General features: G+C 46.1%; 1 protein-coding gene and 1 gene segment (V, D, J or C); both read left to right on the top strand.

The window, feature by feature from the left end:
* Positions 1-8,625: 8,625 nt before the first annotated feature.
* On the top strand, positions 8,626-9,710 carry LOC140716602 (uncharacterized). Its single transcript, XM_073029446.1, has 2 exons — positions 8,626-8,757; positions 8,867-9,710. Exons 1-2 carry the CDS (start codon positions 8,712-8,714, stop codon positions 9,535-9,537), a joined length of 717 nt encoding a protein of 238 aa, XP_072885547.1. The 5' UTR covers positions 8,626-8,711; the 3' UTR covers positions 9,538-9,710.
* A 715-nt stretch (positions 9,711-10,425) lies between these two features.
* Positions 10,426-16,316, top strand: LOC140716227 (Ig heavy chain C region-like). The segment is given in 5 exon segments: positions 10,426-10,477; positions 12,373-12,675; positions 12,761-13,078; positions 14,645-14,965; positions 15,616-16,316. Coding segments are annotated over 4 exon segments (1,290 nt in total).
* Positions 16,317-17,567: the final 1,251 nt, after the last annotated feature.

The raw sequence follows: 17,567 nt of genomic DNA, 5'->3' as shown, positions 1-17,567 counted from the left end.
ACAGGTAATTAGTTTGTGAACCCACGTGCTTTTGAGTTGAGACAATAAAAGTTACTTGTCAGTAAATACAGATTCTCTGTCCTTCCCAGATCATTATTACAAGGGGTGATTCTTGTAACAACCCTATTGATGACTCTCATACTTTCATAAGCCTCTATCAGGTTGCCTCTCAGCCTACGCTCCAGAGTAAACAGTCAAAGATTGTTCAACCTCTCCTTACAGGTAATATTCTGTAATCCAGGCAACATGCTCGTGAACGTCTTTTACACCCTCTCCAAAGCCTCCACATCCTTACAATGGAGCAAACAGAACTGGGGTTTCATGAAGTTTCACCCAGGTAAATGCAGGCATGGAAACCTATGCTTTAACTTCAACAAAAAGCAATCTGTACTCTTACCCAGTCCCATGAATTTCTCCCAGTCGGGACACTGTCACCTTGATGCTGCAATGTACTGGGTTCAACTTTAGGGCTCGTCCCTGTGAAAACAGGGGGACATTTTTGACCACATTAGTAACACGTGAATGGTTTTGATGCTCAAGTACACCCTGGATAGGAGGGTCATGAGAATGTTGAAGTGTAAAGCACATTTCCACATAAAATTACCTGATAGGGTGGAGGAGAAAGGTGGTTCAGTCTTCAGGAGGATTAAAACTATTTGGATTATTTATCCAGGGAGTGGGGAGAATGTAGATCTCTCCACAGAAGTGAATGTGGAGAAAGGGAACAGAAGGAAAAGATAACCCAGTTGCACAAAGATGGAGTGACTGAAGGTTCATGCAGAATATGAACAATGGCATGAAATTATTGGTCTGAATCTGCTCCTGTGCTGTACATTTCATTTAAGTCTGTGTAGTACCAGAGTTTCAGGAGGGAAACAAAATCTATTGTTTACTTTTCTTCACTATGTTCCTCTCTGACTCTCTTTATCTCTTCCTAGGACTTTCACTCTCCTGTTCCCCCCCACTCACTGCATATCCATGTCATATTTCTCTCATTTCCATTTTCCCCTTTCTGTCACCCCTCTTGTCACTTCCTCTCCATTTCATTCTCTCCCACTTCATGTCTCGTATCCTCTTCCTCCTTCACTCGCTCTGCATGTTCCTCTCTCTTTATTTTCCCTTCATTTTTCCTTCCCAAACTCTTTCTCAGGAACTGTTGCTTCCCAGTGGCAGCAGTTGGGCCCAGACCAGTCACCTACGGTCAGGTATATCAGATCATCAGACTCAACTATTTTCTGCCTTCACTCCCATCAGTATCAGAAACAGGTAGTGAAATTTGTTGTGTTGTGGCAGCAGTACAGTGCAACACATTAAAAATCATAAATTACAATAAATGTATATATAAATATGAGGTAGTGTTGATAAATTGATACATTGCCTGGTCAGAAATCTGATGGCAGAGGGAAGGAAGCTGTTCCTGAATTGTTGAGTGTGTGTCTCCAGGCTCCTGTACCTCCTCTCTGATGTAGTAATAAGAAGAGAACATGTCCTGTATGATGTGAGTTTTTAATGATGGATGCGGCTTTTCGAGGCACCAAATCATCTCAAACTCCCAATGAAATGTAACCTCTAATGTTCCTTCTTTGTCATTTCATCAATAAGTTGGACCCAGTTAGCAATGTTGACAGCCGGGAATTTGAAACTGCTCACCCTTTCCACTGCTGATCCCTCAGTGATACCTAATGTGTGTACCCCCACATTCCCTTCCCGAAGGCCACAATCAATTCATTATTCTTACTGACATTGAGTGAAGGTCGTTGGTGTGACACCACTCAACCAGCCAATCTATCTCACTTCTGTACACCTCCTCATCACTATCTGAGATTCTGCCAACAACAGACAAATGTGAAGATGGCATTTGAGCTGTGCCTAGCCACGCAGTCATGGGTGTAGAGAGAGTAGAATGGAGCATGTTCCATATCTCAATTCAGAATGGGACAAAGAGGCAGTGGGAGCTGGAACAGATCAGCCAGCTGTGAGATTTTTAACTTACAGCTGTAAGCCTAGAAAATTTTGAACTGTAATGAATACAAGCCAATGGTAGGTTGAGGCAGGTACACATGAAAATACTCAGGTGTGGTGAGAAACATAAGGAGGTAAACTGCCCACAGTCACAGAGGTTGTTGTCTGGTGAGCTCGTGTTTCAAGAGAGGTCTTGTTTCTGCTGACTGACACAGATTCCATAAGTTAGACCACATCTGGAGCACTGGCATCACTCTTCAGGAAGGATGTATTTTCCTTGGTGGGGAGGGGTTTGGTATTGCTGTTGGGACGGGGGCCAGTGAAGTGCTACTGGGACAGGGATAGTTAGCATATTAGGTCTGGTCTTCTGTTCCCTGAAGTGTGGAAATTGAAAGCAAGTGCAACTTAAAAACTTTCAAGGATGGCACAGAAGAATAACACAAAGAATCTGTTATTTCAGGGTATGCAGGGCACTGGAAATCTGGGACTCTCCCTGAGAAGTGGTCAAGACTGGAGAGCCATGGGGAGTGTCAGTTGAAACTTCAAAATTAATAGAATTTTGTTTGTTCAATTATTAATATATGTGGAGCCAAAGAAGGTAGATGGAGATTGGACACAGATCAGCTTAAGAAAGAGGGCTGAACAACCTCCTTCTGACACACAGTGCATGGGATAAATTTGTACAGAATCTCTGTGTGCAGCTGTTGATTTACCAGAAACATATTTCATATTTTCTTTCTTGACAGGTGGATGAAACTGGACAGTGATATAGAGGCTATATCCTTCTCAGCTTCCTGTAGGAGATGTGGCTTGACTTAATCTGAACAGGGGACCTTCCAGAGGAAATAGGCTTACTAAAAATAATAAGCTCACTGCTGAAGGCCTAGAAATACTTTTCTGATTCAGGGACCAATACCAATAAGCAATTCTTGTACAGTATTATTGAAAAGAGGATTGACTAATGGGACTGAAAGTCTGAAGCGAGAAGGGGTCCATGCAAGTATAGAGACATCTGTCCTCTGGGAAGTAACAATATAAAGCTGACTTAAACCAAACATAAATATTGGGTTCTATGGGAAGAAAACAGAGATTGGCTCAGATTGAAAGTGGTGGTTATTTACGCTGCAAACAGGAAATCTGTGCTCTGGCCCAATGCCATTATACTAATGGTTCCAACTGAACTGCTCCAGTACAGATACAACACTGACATCTGCACAAAAATGGGAAAAGTTGCCCAGTATGTCCATTCTCGAAAAACAGGACAAATCTAGTTAGACAATAATGGCCCAACTCATCTACACAATGTTCAGTAAAGTGATGGGAGCCATAGTTGACATTATTGGCAAGAGGCACTTACTCACCAGTGACCAGTTTAAACTTTGCTAGCACCACTTGGTTCTTCGTTGATCAATCTTGTTGTTTTATCTTAACCTCTCCTTACAGTTAATATGCTCCAATCGAAACAACACTAAGCTGAATCTACTCTGCACCCTCTCCAAAGTACCCACTTCTTTCCTGTAATGCAATAACTAGAACTTTACATGTTCCAAATGTGAAATTAGTATACAAACTCAAGATAAGCAGGACAATTTTGGAATGAATCCTCTATGGCCCGAGAATTCACCAGAGGTTCTCCCTGTTGATGCTAACAAATGCCATTTCAAAGTCCATGAAATTTGTGTGTAGTTGTCACTGTCACTTTGCGTTCTGCTCTATGACATTCCACAGTCTGAAGACCTCATCGACAAAACCTTTATTCTTCCTGAAGCCATCTTGCTCCTTCTTCAAGCACTCATAAACAGTATCTGTAATCCACTGGACAATGACTTTGTTGAGAACCTTGCTAGTCACTGACAGAAGTGTGTTTCCGCACCAGTTGTTTCAATCACTTAGTGTTCCTTTCTTGTGGATCCTAACAATAGCTCCCTTTGTCCAGTCCTTTGGTACTTGTCCCCATTCCCAGATTATAATAAACAGTGATTGCAGAATGGCTGCTGGAACTTCTGGTTCAGCTTTGAACAGTTCGGTGTTCAAAATATCATGTCCTGCTGTTCTCTAATGTTTTAATCGCAGCAACGATCTCTTCTTTCCTGGGTTGCATTGATGTCCAGATCCATTGCTACCTCTTGTATGTCAGGGTCTTCATCTGGTGGTGTTCTATTCAGTAATTCTCTGAAATACACTGTCCATCGTGCTCCTTGATCTTTATTAGTTGTCAAAACCAAACCAATTTTATCTCTCATGGGACAACTGGATCTGGCCTGGAACTTTTTGCATACCAATTTTGACATCTTGCATATATTTTCCTGATCACCTTGATTGGCTTCTTTTCTGGCTTCCACTGCTAGGTTTTCCATGTAGACTCTCTTATCCATTTTTTGAAGCTTTTCACTTTCTTCCCAGTTGAAGTTTCACCTTAATTTGTGTTGACTTTGCATCAAACACTTTCCTCCTGATTTTCCATCTTTCTTCTAAGGCTGTTCATGTTTCCTGCAGTATCCATTCTTTGTTTTTCTCTCCAGCTCTGTAATGTAGACAAGCCTCGCTGATTTCCTTGAACACTGACACAATCTGTTTCCACATTGTGTTGACCTTGTCCACTGACACATCAGACACGGCCTGAAATCTGTTTTTAAGTTGAATGGTGACAGCAGATCGCACACTGGTGTCCTTGAGCTCAACATCAAAATGTCTTTGTACATGTGCTCTGGTCCAGTGCTTCTCAGCATGAGTTTCATCACTGCTACAACAAGATTGTGATTACTTCCTGTATCTGCACCCCTCTTCACCTTTATACCTTGCTGGGATCGGCTCCACATACCAATGATCATCAAATAGTCAATCTGGATCTTGTCACATCCATTGGGCGAACACAATGTCAGTTTGTGGAAAGAGAGTCATCCTATGACCCGATTGTTCACGGCACAGAATTCCACCAGTCTTTCACCATTGCTATCCATTGTCTCACTTACTTGTGTGCCCATGACCCTAGTGAAGTGTGAGTTGTTATTTCCCACTTTGCCATTTAGATCTCCTATGATGATTACATCATGGTGTGGTGTTAACTCTACCTCCGTTGTTTGTAGAAGATGTCCTTTTCTTCAATGTCACTATTGTTATTTGGAGCATAGCACTGGATCACAGTCATGTTCACTTGCTTCACTCTCAGCCTGACTCTCACCAGCCGACTGTTGATTGTTCACTCCAGCGGGCACTTCCCAATGCCTTTCTTCAAAATGACAGCTACACCATCATGATGCTGACCATCTTCCCTTCCTGAATATAGAACTGTTTCACCAGTTGCTGCCTTTATTCTGCCAGACCCTGTCCATCTGCTTTCACTGACACCAGTGTGTGTTGGCTGTAAAGACACATTACTGTGGTTATTTGTGTGAGCTTGCAGTGTTGTACGTGGTTAGTACATTTCCAAAAAACATTTTTGCTCTTGGTCTTTGTGAAGTTCATTGCTTCCTTTACCATGCCAGTAGCTTTCTCTCAGTTTTCACTACTGTCAGCCATGCAAGTCCCGGGTGGTGACCAGGGAATACCATCGCACTCAGATGTAGAAGGATTCCTCATTGCTGTTTCTGTAACTGTGATGAGAGTCCTTGATGAGGATGGTTTGGACCCAAACGCTGGAGTATCCGAAGCAAAGTTCAAGACACAGAATCAAACTGGATTGGGAACTGAGCACAAAACAAACGCTGGACCATGTCACTAGTAGGGCTTACGATTGAGCACCGAACATCAGTTCAGATGTTCTTTAAATACTCAATTCTTGGAGCCCAAAACATGATTGTCAATAAGTGGGATCATCCTGAACCTTAAAAGGGCTGCAAATAGCTATCCACACTCTGCAGAATTAGAGATTCTAAATCTGGAAGATGGCGTGGTTAGGAGTGTCTCGTAACAAAAATTATTTTTCTTTTTGACTAGTCAGGTTCACTAACCCTGACCTGAAACTCTGAACTTGGAGGAATGGTGGATCACTCTTCGTCTGGCACCTACACTTTGACCTGTCTAGCATGGGTGACCTTACCTAGAGCTAAAGCACAAGACCCTGACTCAAGTCAACACAGATCTCTGGGTTATTGAGGCACACAAACCCTACAAAAATTTGTGGTCCTCTTGGAGGAAAAAAATGATTCACCATTTTGACTGGTGTCTTGGTGGGGTTGTTGTGTCAGGTGAATGTAAAAGATTTGGAAATTTCTCTACTATACATCCAAAAAATTGATCGCTCAATCAGCATCACTGAATGTCTGATCTCTTTGTCTGATCAGACTGAATGTCTGATCACCAAGATGGCAGCATGACACAGCTTGCTGTGGCCACTCCGGAGCTGATTATCTGTTATTTGTGAAGCAGGGTGCCGTGCGCAATCATAATCGATGAAAAACGGACGTGGGAGCATGGAGGAACATCTGGAAATCTCCAGGAAGACCTTCTTCATTGCTGCTGCTGCTGTGAGGTCTGGGTCTCTGCTGGGAAGAACAGGCCACCAGTCCTCGGGGTCGCGTTGCCGATGGCCGTTGGCGGGGGCGTCTTAATACGCTCGGCAGAGGATGATCCTGTGCCGGAGGGGATGGTCGGAGGCTCGGAGGTTTGACGGACTCGGAGTTCGCTGCGGTCAGGTCGCTTTCATTGTGTGCTGTGTCTGCGAGGCTGGGTTTGATGGAGCTTTCATTGTGTGCTATGTCTGCGAGGCTGAGTCGGGCGGCGCCATGGAAGTCCATAGCGGGGGATTCCCTTCTGCCGCTGGCATGGGATGACGAGTCTATCGGGACCCTGAGGACTTGTGGAAACTGTGTGGTGGTTTCTTTTGAACTTAGTCTTTTAACATCTTTAGATTATTTTTACTGTGCCCATGGTCTGTTTTTTTTTTATCAATTATGCTATTGTTTGCACTGTTGTAAATATATGGTTTTATGTAGGTCTTGTAGCTTTAGTTTGTGGTCTTGTTTTGTCTGGTGGGATTGGAGCTCCTCTCCGGGGAATGCGCTAAGATGGTAGCGTGATATTAATACGCAGCAGCCTCTCTGGACTCTGGATTGGGGATTGCCAAACGTTATGTGGACTTTCTGGTGTAGTCTGTTTTGTCATGTGCTTTTGTGATATCATTCTGGAGGAACGTTGTCTCATTTTTTAACTGCATAGCATTTGTGTTTTCTAAATGACAATAAACTGAATCTGAATCTGAATCTTTATATCTCAATGCTGTTTCAGAGAGGTTGCTCTGTGTAATTTGGGTCCCACCTTCCCTCTGTGACACCAGAGACTCCACTTTAAGAGGTACTTCATTGTCTGTAGAAACCGCTCTGGTTTGCCATGGAATCATGAAATCTGCTGAGTGATGGCAAAACAGCTTGAGAGGGGGGAGCTTTGGTGTGATTAGTAATTCAATCAGCACAGTTTATACTTTAGTGAAGATGCAAGATTTGGGACATGCAGTACTCCCATCACCAGGGTGGGAACACAGAATTACCCACCTTGCTGATCTGCCACATTGGATACCCTCCCCCCATCAGTTTCCTTTCAATAGGGACCGTTCAGCAGCGCTTGTCTGCCAACCCACTGGGGAGCATCCTGTTACCAACGACAACAACTTCTCCTGTTGTGTGGCTTCAATTCCCGAGTTCCCTGCATCAAACATCCTGTTCCTCTCACGGGCTGAAACAGGTCAAAGAGATTTTGTGGGGAGAACTGCTGAGGGTTTTGCAGTGAAATTCATGCTGCCAGGTCCCTGACAGAGAAAATATCTTAAAAGTGTAAATTCCACCCATTTTCACCAGGAATCTCTGTTTAACATTGATTCTCATGCTATGAGTGCAGGCAGGCAATTGTGTGGTAACTCTTTCTACTGCAATGTATTTTCCTGCAAAGACACTCTCAGACTGTGTCTCTGTGGAGAATATCTGCCCACTGACTGGTGTCCCTCAGTCCATGTCTCTCAGAGGGATATCTGTCCACTGACTGGTGTCTCTCAGTCCATGTCTCTCAGGGGGATATCTGTCCACTGACTGGTGTCCCTCAGGGGGATATCTGTCCACTGACTGGTGTCCCTCAGTCCCTGTCTCTCAGGGGGATATCTGTCCACTGACTGGTGTCTCTCAGTCCCTGTCTCTCAGAGGGATATCTGTCCACTGACTGGTGTCCCTCAGTCCCTGTCTCTCAGGGGGATATCTGTCCACTGACTGGTGTCCCTCAGTCCCTGTCTCTCAGGGGGATATCTGTCCACTGACTGGTGTCTCTCAGTCCCTGTCTCTCAGAGGGATATCTGTCCACTGACTGGTGTCTCTCAGTCCCTGTCTCTCCGGGGGATATCTGTCCACTGACTGGTGTCTCTCAGTCCCTGTCTCTCAGAGGGATCTCTGTCCACTGACTGGTGTCTCTCATTCTTTCTCGCTGGGATTCTGTGTGTTTCAGTTTACACAAACTGTTCATCGCTGAAATTGATGAATCGATCAGAGTGTGACAGATCTTTAATCCGGATCTGGTCACTGCCGCGGACCTGCCGCCTGTTACAGAGACAAACATCTTTTGGGGAATTGAAATCGCTGCTGTGGGTGGGGACAGGAAGCTGCGCCTCTGGTTTCAGTGTGTGAGAGCCTGTTCAAACCGCGGCTCCCTCTCTCACTCACAGCCCACGTCCCTATTTAAACAGCGCTCACTGCGGCTCCGGACAAAGCCGGCCTGAGCTGAAGCCGCCGATCTCAACAGTGTCCAAGTCCGGCTCAGTGTTCAGGGCGATGGGGGTCGTTCCTTATCTCTGTCTCCTCCTGTCTTGTCTGGCAGGTGGGTGTCCCGCGGCTTGTCGCCCACCCGGGACCGGCTGTTTCTCGGAGGCTTTGTGAACCTCTGCCCGTGGAACATTTTATTAATTTCTGCTCTTTTTTATTGACAGGCGTGCGGTCCGCCGTCGTGCTGACACAGCCCGAGTCAGCGGTGGTAAAGCCCGGACAGTCCCACAGACTGACCTGTGCGGTCAGTGGGTTCACCCTCAGCAGCTTTGGCGTGCACTGGGTGAAACAGGTCCCCGGGAAAGGGCTGGAGTGGCTGGCGGTTGTATGGGGTGGTGGTAGCAAGGACTACGCGCCTGGAGTCCAGAGCCGGTTCACCGCTTCCAAGGGCGGCAGCACCGTTTATCTGCAAATGAACAGCCTGAGACTGGACGACTCGGCCACCTATTACTGTGCGAGAGACACAGTGAGAGAGACCGGGACTGGACCGGGACAAAAACCCAGCGAGAGCGCCTGCCCTTCGGGCGCTGAGGAAAAGGGCAGCAGTGATCGCCACAGCTGTATCCCGGTCGTTCTGGGCCACATCCGCTCGTCCACGCAATGGAAGACGGGTTGTCAGCGGGGATTCCCGAGAAGAGATGCTGGATGGATGGGCCGAGGGGCTCAGCGGATCACTTCAGAGGGCAGCTCGGAGCCAAGCGCTGTGAGTGGGAATGGGGTCACCGATCGACCTGGTCAGGTGTCGGTCCTTCGTCCACACGTGACAGTAAACGGTCGGGCCATGAGGAACATTAATGATCAGAGACACTTTGGTGTTCCAGTGCGGTTTGACTGAGGAGTGACTGTGCTGGGAGACAGTGAGAGGGGCGGAGGTTATCGTACGGCGGTGTATCACTGTGACTATAACTGGGTGGCACAGTGTGAGAGATGGCGGCTCCCTCCTTACACAAACCTACCGCAACAAAACGCTTTAAATTGGGCTCTTCGGGCGCTTCCACCGGCCTTTACCCCGGGACCTGTGGATATAAATCAGATCCCGAGTGGATAATCAGGGAGTGGGAACAAGTTCCACTGGAGATGTGCTCGAAGGGAACGGGACCGCCGAGGAGGAGCTGTCAGTGGAAGCCCAGTGAAAAGTCCCGGTGGGTTATATCATCTCCACTTCAGGACTGGGATGGCCGAGATTGAGACCCGCTGTGTGGGATACCCGGACAGAGAGGGAGGGTTTAATAAATCCGCCGGCCGGTTGTGGGATCCACTGGATTTCGGGCTGGATGTGATGAAGGCGGTTTGTGACCTGCGGTGAAGCGCTGTGACTATGGAGCACGGTGACGGGGAGCTGAACAGAAACTGGTCCCGACAAAGGAGCGTCTGCAGCGCAGTCTGTCTCCACGGATTCCACATTGCTGCTTCCCAGAGTCAAATCCCTGAATCCTGACTCGGACTGCTGGGTGTAAATGTCCATTTCTGAACAATTAAAAGCTCAAAAAGGATTCGACTCTGATTCCGGGTGATGGCGGGAGCCGGTGTCCACAGACAGGAAAACTGTGAAAATGCCTCTTTTAATCACACGCCAGGAAGAGACAAGGACGGAGTTTGGGATAGAAATCCAGGAAGCGGCTGCTCCCGGTCCGGACAGGGATCATGTTAACATTTTGCTGAGATTATTGGATGTGACGGGCAAGTGAAGTTACTGCACTGGGTGAATGGGGAGACGGGGCACTGTGAGGAACTTGGCTACTGGGGCGGAGGAACCTCGCTGACAGTGACTTCAGGTAAGACCAACTTCTCAATTGTATCTTCACGCGCTAATATTTTATTTATTTACGGTTTTGGCGAATTCTGTGATTTAACTGAAATCAGTGAGATATTTAGAGCGAGTACATGAATCTCCCCGAACCGGCGGGTTTCTCTAGAGCCCAGTAACAGTACAAGGGTACATACCCCACCCCACCAGTGAACTGTCCACAGACCGCGAACAGGCTCAGGGGAATGGGGTCGGATCTTGTCACCAGACTGTGCCTTGACACCGGCCGGTTGTGCTGAGTGAGCTCAGTGTTTGGTTCAAGTCTGGCTTCTGATCCTCAGCACCAACTGAAGCCACGTTCAGGGGCTGAGCGTTTCAGTGCAGTTGAACTCGTTCCCTGTCAGTGACAACAATGGATCTGTTCAGTGTCAAGTTATTGGGATCGGGTTTTACTGTCGGCTGCTTTCATGTTGAAGGTAATGGGATTGAGACATAATCTGAGGGAATGGTTACACATGTATGATCTGGTTGATGGCTCAATATCCCCAGGGTACAGGTGGGTGTCAGTCCCATCATGTAATGTCCGGCGTGAGGTCCGTCCCGGGATACACCGAAAGTATCGGCGATATCCCAGGATTAATTGATGGGATTAAGGTGTTAGTTTTATTCCCTGACGGGTGAGGAGGCTGGGTACGGTGGGGAAGAATTTTGGAGTTGGGAAGGCAGAGGGGAAATGGTGCAGGAGGGTAAGGCAGGGAATTGAAATCACAATTCCTTCACACATTCCGGGCAGCCTTGCATTGGTGGGTGGGGGAGGGGGGAGTGGTGCAGGTGGGGTGGGGAGGGAAGCGTTCAAGTCAATAATGTGTAATAGGGGAGCATTTAAGGGAAGGTTTGTTGATGAACGTTTGTGATCTGGAACACACCGCCTGAATGATGGTGGTGGCCAATAGTGAGTGTAGAGAGGGAACAGGAGGAGATCCGCCTTTTGTAGGGATACAGGGAAGAGCAGAGAGACCAATGGGTTTATTGGGTTTGCTCAGCTAAAGGGAAGCACAGACACTATCGGATGAATGGCCTCACTCTCTGCTCTGTCATTCAATGGAATCAGTAGTTATCTTGTAAATCTGGGAAATTCTTCCTCAAAGGGATTCCAACAATCACCCCAGAGTACACAGAGCATGAGTTAAATGCAGATTACAGCTCCCATGTCCTGTCCTGGCAGCCACGGATTAGATACAAAGATCCTTCTGCACTGTCCCATCCCTCCCAGGGCGGAGGCAGCAGAGGTTAGACCCAGAGTGAAGCTTCCCCCAACCTGTCCCATCACACGCTCACGGGACACGAGTTGAACATTACTGTATAAATGAACTGCTTATTCTCAGTTGACAGACGGAGCAACTGCTCTAATTTCTTGCCCTCCTCCATCCCTCGACTGGGTTTGTTTAACAAGTGTTTTCCTACATTAACCAGTGTTGCTGGTGATTCAGTGAAAGTGGTTGTGAGATAAAGTGCTGACATTTACAGACACCTTTCATGGTGTCCCCGAGCTCTTCACGGAAAATGAAGTAGTTTTAAAGTACAGCCCTGTTGTAGAGTCGGGAATGTGGAGCCACTCTGCACACAGCAGAATCCACAAACTGCAAGGTGAGAACGATCAGACAGTCTGTTCTGGTGATGTTATTGAAGGAGAAATATTGTCCAGGACACCGTGGACACAGTGATCCAATGGACAGGCACAAGGTTGGATTCGGAGTGATGACTTAGACCGTGTCACCGTGGACACGTGTTTCAGTCCTTGGTGTTTCTGTTATTCTGTTTGCATTAAATGCATCTGTCATGTACTGATGATCTGTCTCGACCTAACACGACCAATAGAAATATCTCCATAAGATTCTGAGCATTTCCATTTCTAATCCACAGAATTGTCAGTCTTTATTCAAAACCCTGACATTGAAGAGATGTGGATCGGCAAGATCGCTACCGTGAAGTGCACGGTTATCTGTACAGATCCGGAAAATATCCACATCTCTTGGCATGTGGGCGGGAAGGAGAAAACTAAAGGACCTGTCACCCATCAAGCGGAGAGGGACGGGTCCCGATACAGAGTCCTCAGCGAACTCCAGATTAGTGTGGAGGAGTGGTTCAGTGGGGTGGAGTACGAGTGCTCTGCTCAGGAATCTCCTTCATCTTCCCGAGTGTCAGCACGGACCAATAGTACCAAAGGTGGGCAAGAGACCAGCGATTAAACGGCCAGCATTAGTTACCGGAGTCAAAATGTTTGACATTTCTGTTTTCTTGTCTCTTCCAGTCGAGATAAAAAGTCCCAAGGTCAGACTGCTGCCTCCACCTCAGGAAGAGACCAAGAAAAGGAAAACGGCCACACTGGAGTGTGTGGTCTCTGAATTCTTCCCGGACCAAATAAATGTCACCTGGGAGAAAGACAGCACCGTGATCACCTCCAACACCAGCGCTACACCAACCGCTCTGGAGCAGGGGGGAACTTTCAGTGCCAGACACTTCCTGACCGTGAGTTTACAGGAGTGGAAGACAGAATCAGTCTTCAGCTGTACAGTGATTCATCCCCCCTCCAACACCCGTATCAAGAAGCAAGTGAAGAACATCCCAGGTAGGGTCCTGGGACACACCCCAGCATTGAAATTGTTTACATTGTGCTAAGAATTCAAGGTCAACACTAAATCACAGTGTAGTTCTGGTTCAGTTATTTGAGGGAACTCATAAAGTTCAAAGTACAAAGTACATTTATTATCAAAGTCTGTGCACCATATACAACCTTGAGATTCTCTTCTTGCAGGCAGTCACAAATCAAAGAAACACAATAGAATTCAGAGTCAAACATCCAATGTGTGAAAATGAACAAACAGTTGGACAGGTACATGGATTCGAAGGGCTCCCAACCTTTTTCTATGCCATGGACCCCGACCATGAACCAAGGGGTTTGCGCACCCCAGTTTGTGAACCCCTGGTTTATAAGGTTATGGATCAAACACTAGCAAATGGGACTAGTATGGATGGGGAATCTTGGTCAGAATGGACTCGTTGGACCAAAGGGTCTGTTTCCATGCAGTGTAACTCTATAATTCTAAAATTCAAATTGTGCAAACAATAAAAATTTAAACAAACAATCCACAGAACCTGAACTGCAGAGTCCCCTAAAGTAAATCCACAGCCACGTCACCAGTTCAGCACTGCAACCGGTCCAGGAGACCGATGGCTGCAGGCCACGGCCACGGAGCCAGGCTCAGTGCTGAGGTGAGTGCCAATGGCTGCAGGCCGCAGCTGCAGAGTCAGTTCAGTGCTGAGGCAAGTGAAGCCTCACAGAGTAGTGAGCCGAATTCCTAATTCACCTTCACCTTCAACGCCTTAATCTTTTTAATCTCAAATGGCACTGAAAAATGGCCAATCATCTGTTTGCTTCTGCTTTCAACCAACATAATCCAGGCTTTCACCATAGAAATAACTGTATCCCAGAAAATACTTTCATAACTTGAGGGGAATCTGGATCATTTCACTGGACAGGCACTCCGGAGATCACTGATACTTGTCTTCAAAATGTTCCCTCCATCTGTCTTTGAACATAATCCCAGCCACTGATTACTGCCTCAATTGTGACTGAATTTCCAGCAGAGCAGCTCTCCCTCTGCTCCTGTGTGGGAATGGTCAGCCTGGACAATGTGTAGAAGCCTCTGGAGGGCGGCTTGAACACACAACATTCTGACAAAGCAGAAGCAAATGTTAGTTACACCTTGAGGAAAAAAAGGTATTTTTAAGCATTTGTGACAAAAAGTAAATCTTTCTGCTACTTCCATTTTGAAATATGAAGTGTATTTTCAGAAATATTTTCACTTGAAACTTTGTTCCTGTTCCACCGAAACAATCTGAAATACTGGTTATTTTCTGTATTTGTTTTAATAAGTTGCTCGTAACAGTTTAAGTGACCATGAAACTACGAAAACAATGTAAGGGCCAATCTTGTTCATTTACATTCCCTCAGGGTGTTTATCCTGTCTGCTCAATAGGGGAGATTCCTTTCTTCACCAATGTAGATTGGTCTCATCTCATCTTGATGGGACTGGCAAATCATTGACCAGAGATGAACAGAAATGCTGGTCTTGTCAGTGACAAACTCGTCTATTGGGGAATGGTGAAATAACAATTGTGACGTTTCTCCCAGATGTCTGTCCAGATACCCACCCCTCAGTCACTTTAAGCAAACCTTCCTTCGAAGAGATCTGGACGAAGAGGACAGCGACCATTCTGTGTGAGGTGGTTCACAGTGATTTACAGGGATTCAGTGTAACCTGGCAAGTGGATGGAAGGAAGAGGGAAGATGGGGTGAGGACTCTGGGTCCAAACAGCAACGGAGATGAAGACATGATCACCAGCAGTCTGACAGTCCCTGCTGCAGAGTGGAACAGTGGGGCTGAGTACTCGTGTGTGATAGAGGATGACAGTTTGCCAACACCGGTGAAGAAATACATCAGGAAGGACACAGGTACGTGTGGACAGAATTCAGTGTGAGTCTGATCTCAGCAATTGAACAGATTTATCACCATCCAGCACTGTGATAGACTATAGAAAATGAGAACAGGAGCAGGTCACTGGAGCTCTCGATCTGAACCATTCAGTTTGGTTTCAGCTGGTCATCCAAACTCAATCAATATTCCTATTTTCTCCAGATATCCTTTGACCCATTCACATGAAGAAGTATATACAACCCATTCTTGAATATATTACACGATAATTCTTCAAGTGCTTTCTGTGGGAGAGAGTTTCACAGGTTCTCACTCCCTCTACACGTACACAGCTGAGACTGCCACCCCTGCTCCAGGGGAGATGGAACAAACAGCACAGGATGATGCAAGTCCAGGGGCTGAGTTCCACTTTCTGTCGAGTTGCTGTGTCAGCAACTCCCATTGATTGAACCGAATAGACTAACCTCACTGGAAGCTGTAAAATGCAGCAGGTTCGAGATTTCCACTCCACAAATCCCAATGATGAGCAGAAAGGGAAAAGCCTTTAGTTTCAGATAAAGTGAAGTCTCTCAGATTTAGAAATTGTTCATGTTGGTACAAGACCAGAATGTGTCGGGTAAGGAGGGAATTATTGGAAGATTCATTCTAACTGAGATTCTCTCTGTTCCAGGTGATGTTGTGACTCGTCCTCAGGTCTACCTCCTTCCCCCTTCATCGGATGAGGTAGACACCGATCAGACTGTGACCTTGATGTGTCTGGTCACCAAGTTCTCTCCCGCAGAGATCTACGTGGCCTGGATGGCCAATGACACCCTTCTGAAGACAGGGTTTGTGAACCAGCCGGTGACCAAGGACCCCAGAAGAGGCTGGAACACAATGACCAGTCAGCTGAAGGTTTCTCCTGAGGAGTGGAAGAGCGGCACCACTTTCTCCTGTGTGGTGGGTCATGAGTCGCTCACAACCAACCTGTTCCGAAGCATCAATAAATCTCACAGCAAACCCACCCTGGTCAATGTCTCACTTGTTCTGACTGATAGTTTTAAATCTTGTGTGTAGCACTGTGTGTTTCAATCCATGACACCCCAGTTTTGTTAGTTTTATGATTATTAATTCTCACAGAGGATTATTTAGCTGATGAAAACATGACTAAAATCTGGATCTTTCAAAATAATTAAGAATGAAATTAAGATCAAGAACCAAATTAAACTACAAACATGATTCACCACAAATCTCTGAGTTTGTGTGTACATTCTCAGACCTTCTTCTGCCATGTTTGAATGGATTTCAACCCTGTCTGGGACTGCACAATGTATTAAATCTTTGTATCTGTCAATGTACTGATCCAAGTTCAATAAATATAACTTGAAAATGTCTTGGTTGTGATTTTTGGAAATGGGAAATAAGGAACTTTCAACATGAGGTGTCGTTGGTGACCCACACAGTGAGAAGTTGGTGTCTTTATATCTCTGGTGTCTAAACCCTTCCTGCATCAGCTGTCAACTAATGGTCAAAGAAATTAGAACCTACGGCAGCTGACAAAGAGTTGAGAGTTGAAACCACTGACCAAACTTCATATCTGTGTCAGAGATGTCGGATTGCTGTTTGAGGGCTCCTTGTCCCCACTAAGATTGCTGCTCCTCATCTGGTGCCTGTGTGTCACTAACTAAATGATAGATAGATAGATAGATAGATAGATACTTTATTCATCCCCATGGGGAAATTCAACTTTTTTTTTCCAATGTCCCATACACTTGTTGTAGCAAAACTAATTACATACAATACTTAACTCAGTAAAAAATATGATATGCATCTAAATCACTATCTCAAAAAGCATTAATAATAGCTTTTAAAAAGTTCTTAAGTCCTGGCGGTTGAATTGTAAAGCCTAATGGCATTGGGGAGTATTGACCTCTTCATCCTGTCTGAGGAGCATTGCATCGATAGTAACCTGTCGCTGAAACTGCTTCTCTGTCTCTGGATGGTGCTATGTAGAGGATGTTCAGAGTTATCCATAATTGACCGTAGCCTACTCAGCGCCCTTCGCTCAGCTACCGATGTTAAACCCTCCAGTACTTTGCCCACGACACAGCCCGCCTTCCTTACCAGCTTATTAAGACGTGAGGCGTCCCTCTTCTTAATGCTTCCTCCCCAACACGCCACCACAAAGAAGAGGGCGCTCTCCACAACTGACCTATAGAACATCTTCAGCATCTCACTACAGACATTGAATGACGCCAACCTTCTTAGGAAGTACAGTCGACTCTGTGCCTTCCTGCACAAGGCATCTGTGTTGGCAGTCCAGTCTAGCTTCTCGTCTAACTGTACTCCCAGATACTTGTAGGTCTTAACCTGCTCCACACATTCTCCATTAATGATCACTGGCTCCATATGAGGCCTAGATCTCCTAAAGTCCACCACCATCTCCTTGGTCTTGGTGATATTGAGACGCAGGTAGTTTGAGTTGCACCATATCACAATGTCCTGTATCAGTTTCCTATACTCCTCCTCCTGTCCATTCCTGACACACCCCACTATGGCCGTGTCATCAGCGAACTTCTGCACATGGCAGGACTCCGAGTTATATTGGAAGTCTGATGTGTACAGGGTGAACAGGACCGGAGA

Source organism: Hemitrygon akajei, chromosome 25 (genome assembly GCF_048418815.1).
Source record: "Hemitrygon akajei chromosome 25, sHemAka1.3, whole genome shotgun sequence".
NCBI lineage: Eukaryota > Metazoa > Chordata > Chondrichthyes > Myliobatiformes > Dasyatidae > Hemitrygon > Hemitrygon akajei.
Note: the sequence above shows the minus strand (reverse complement) of the source record. Positions and strands in the feature narration are given on the sequence as shown.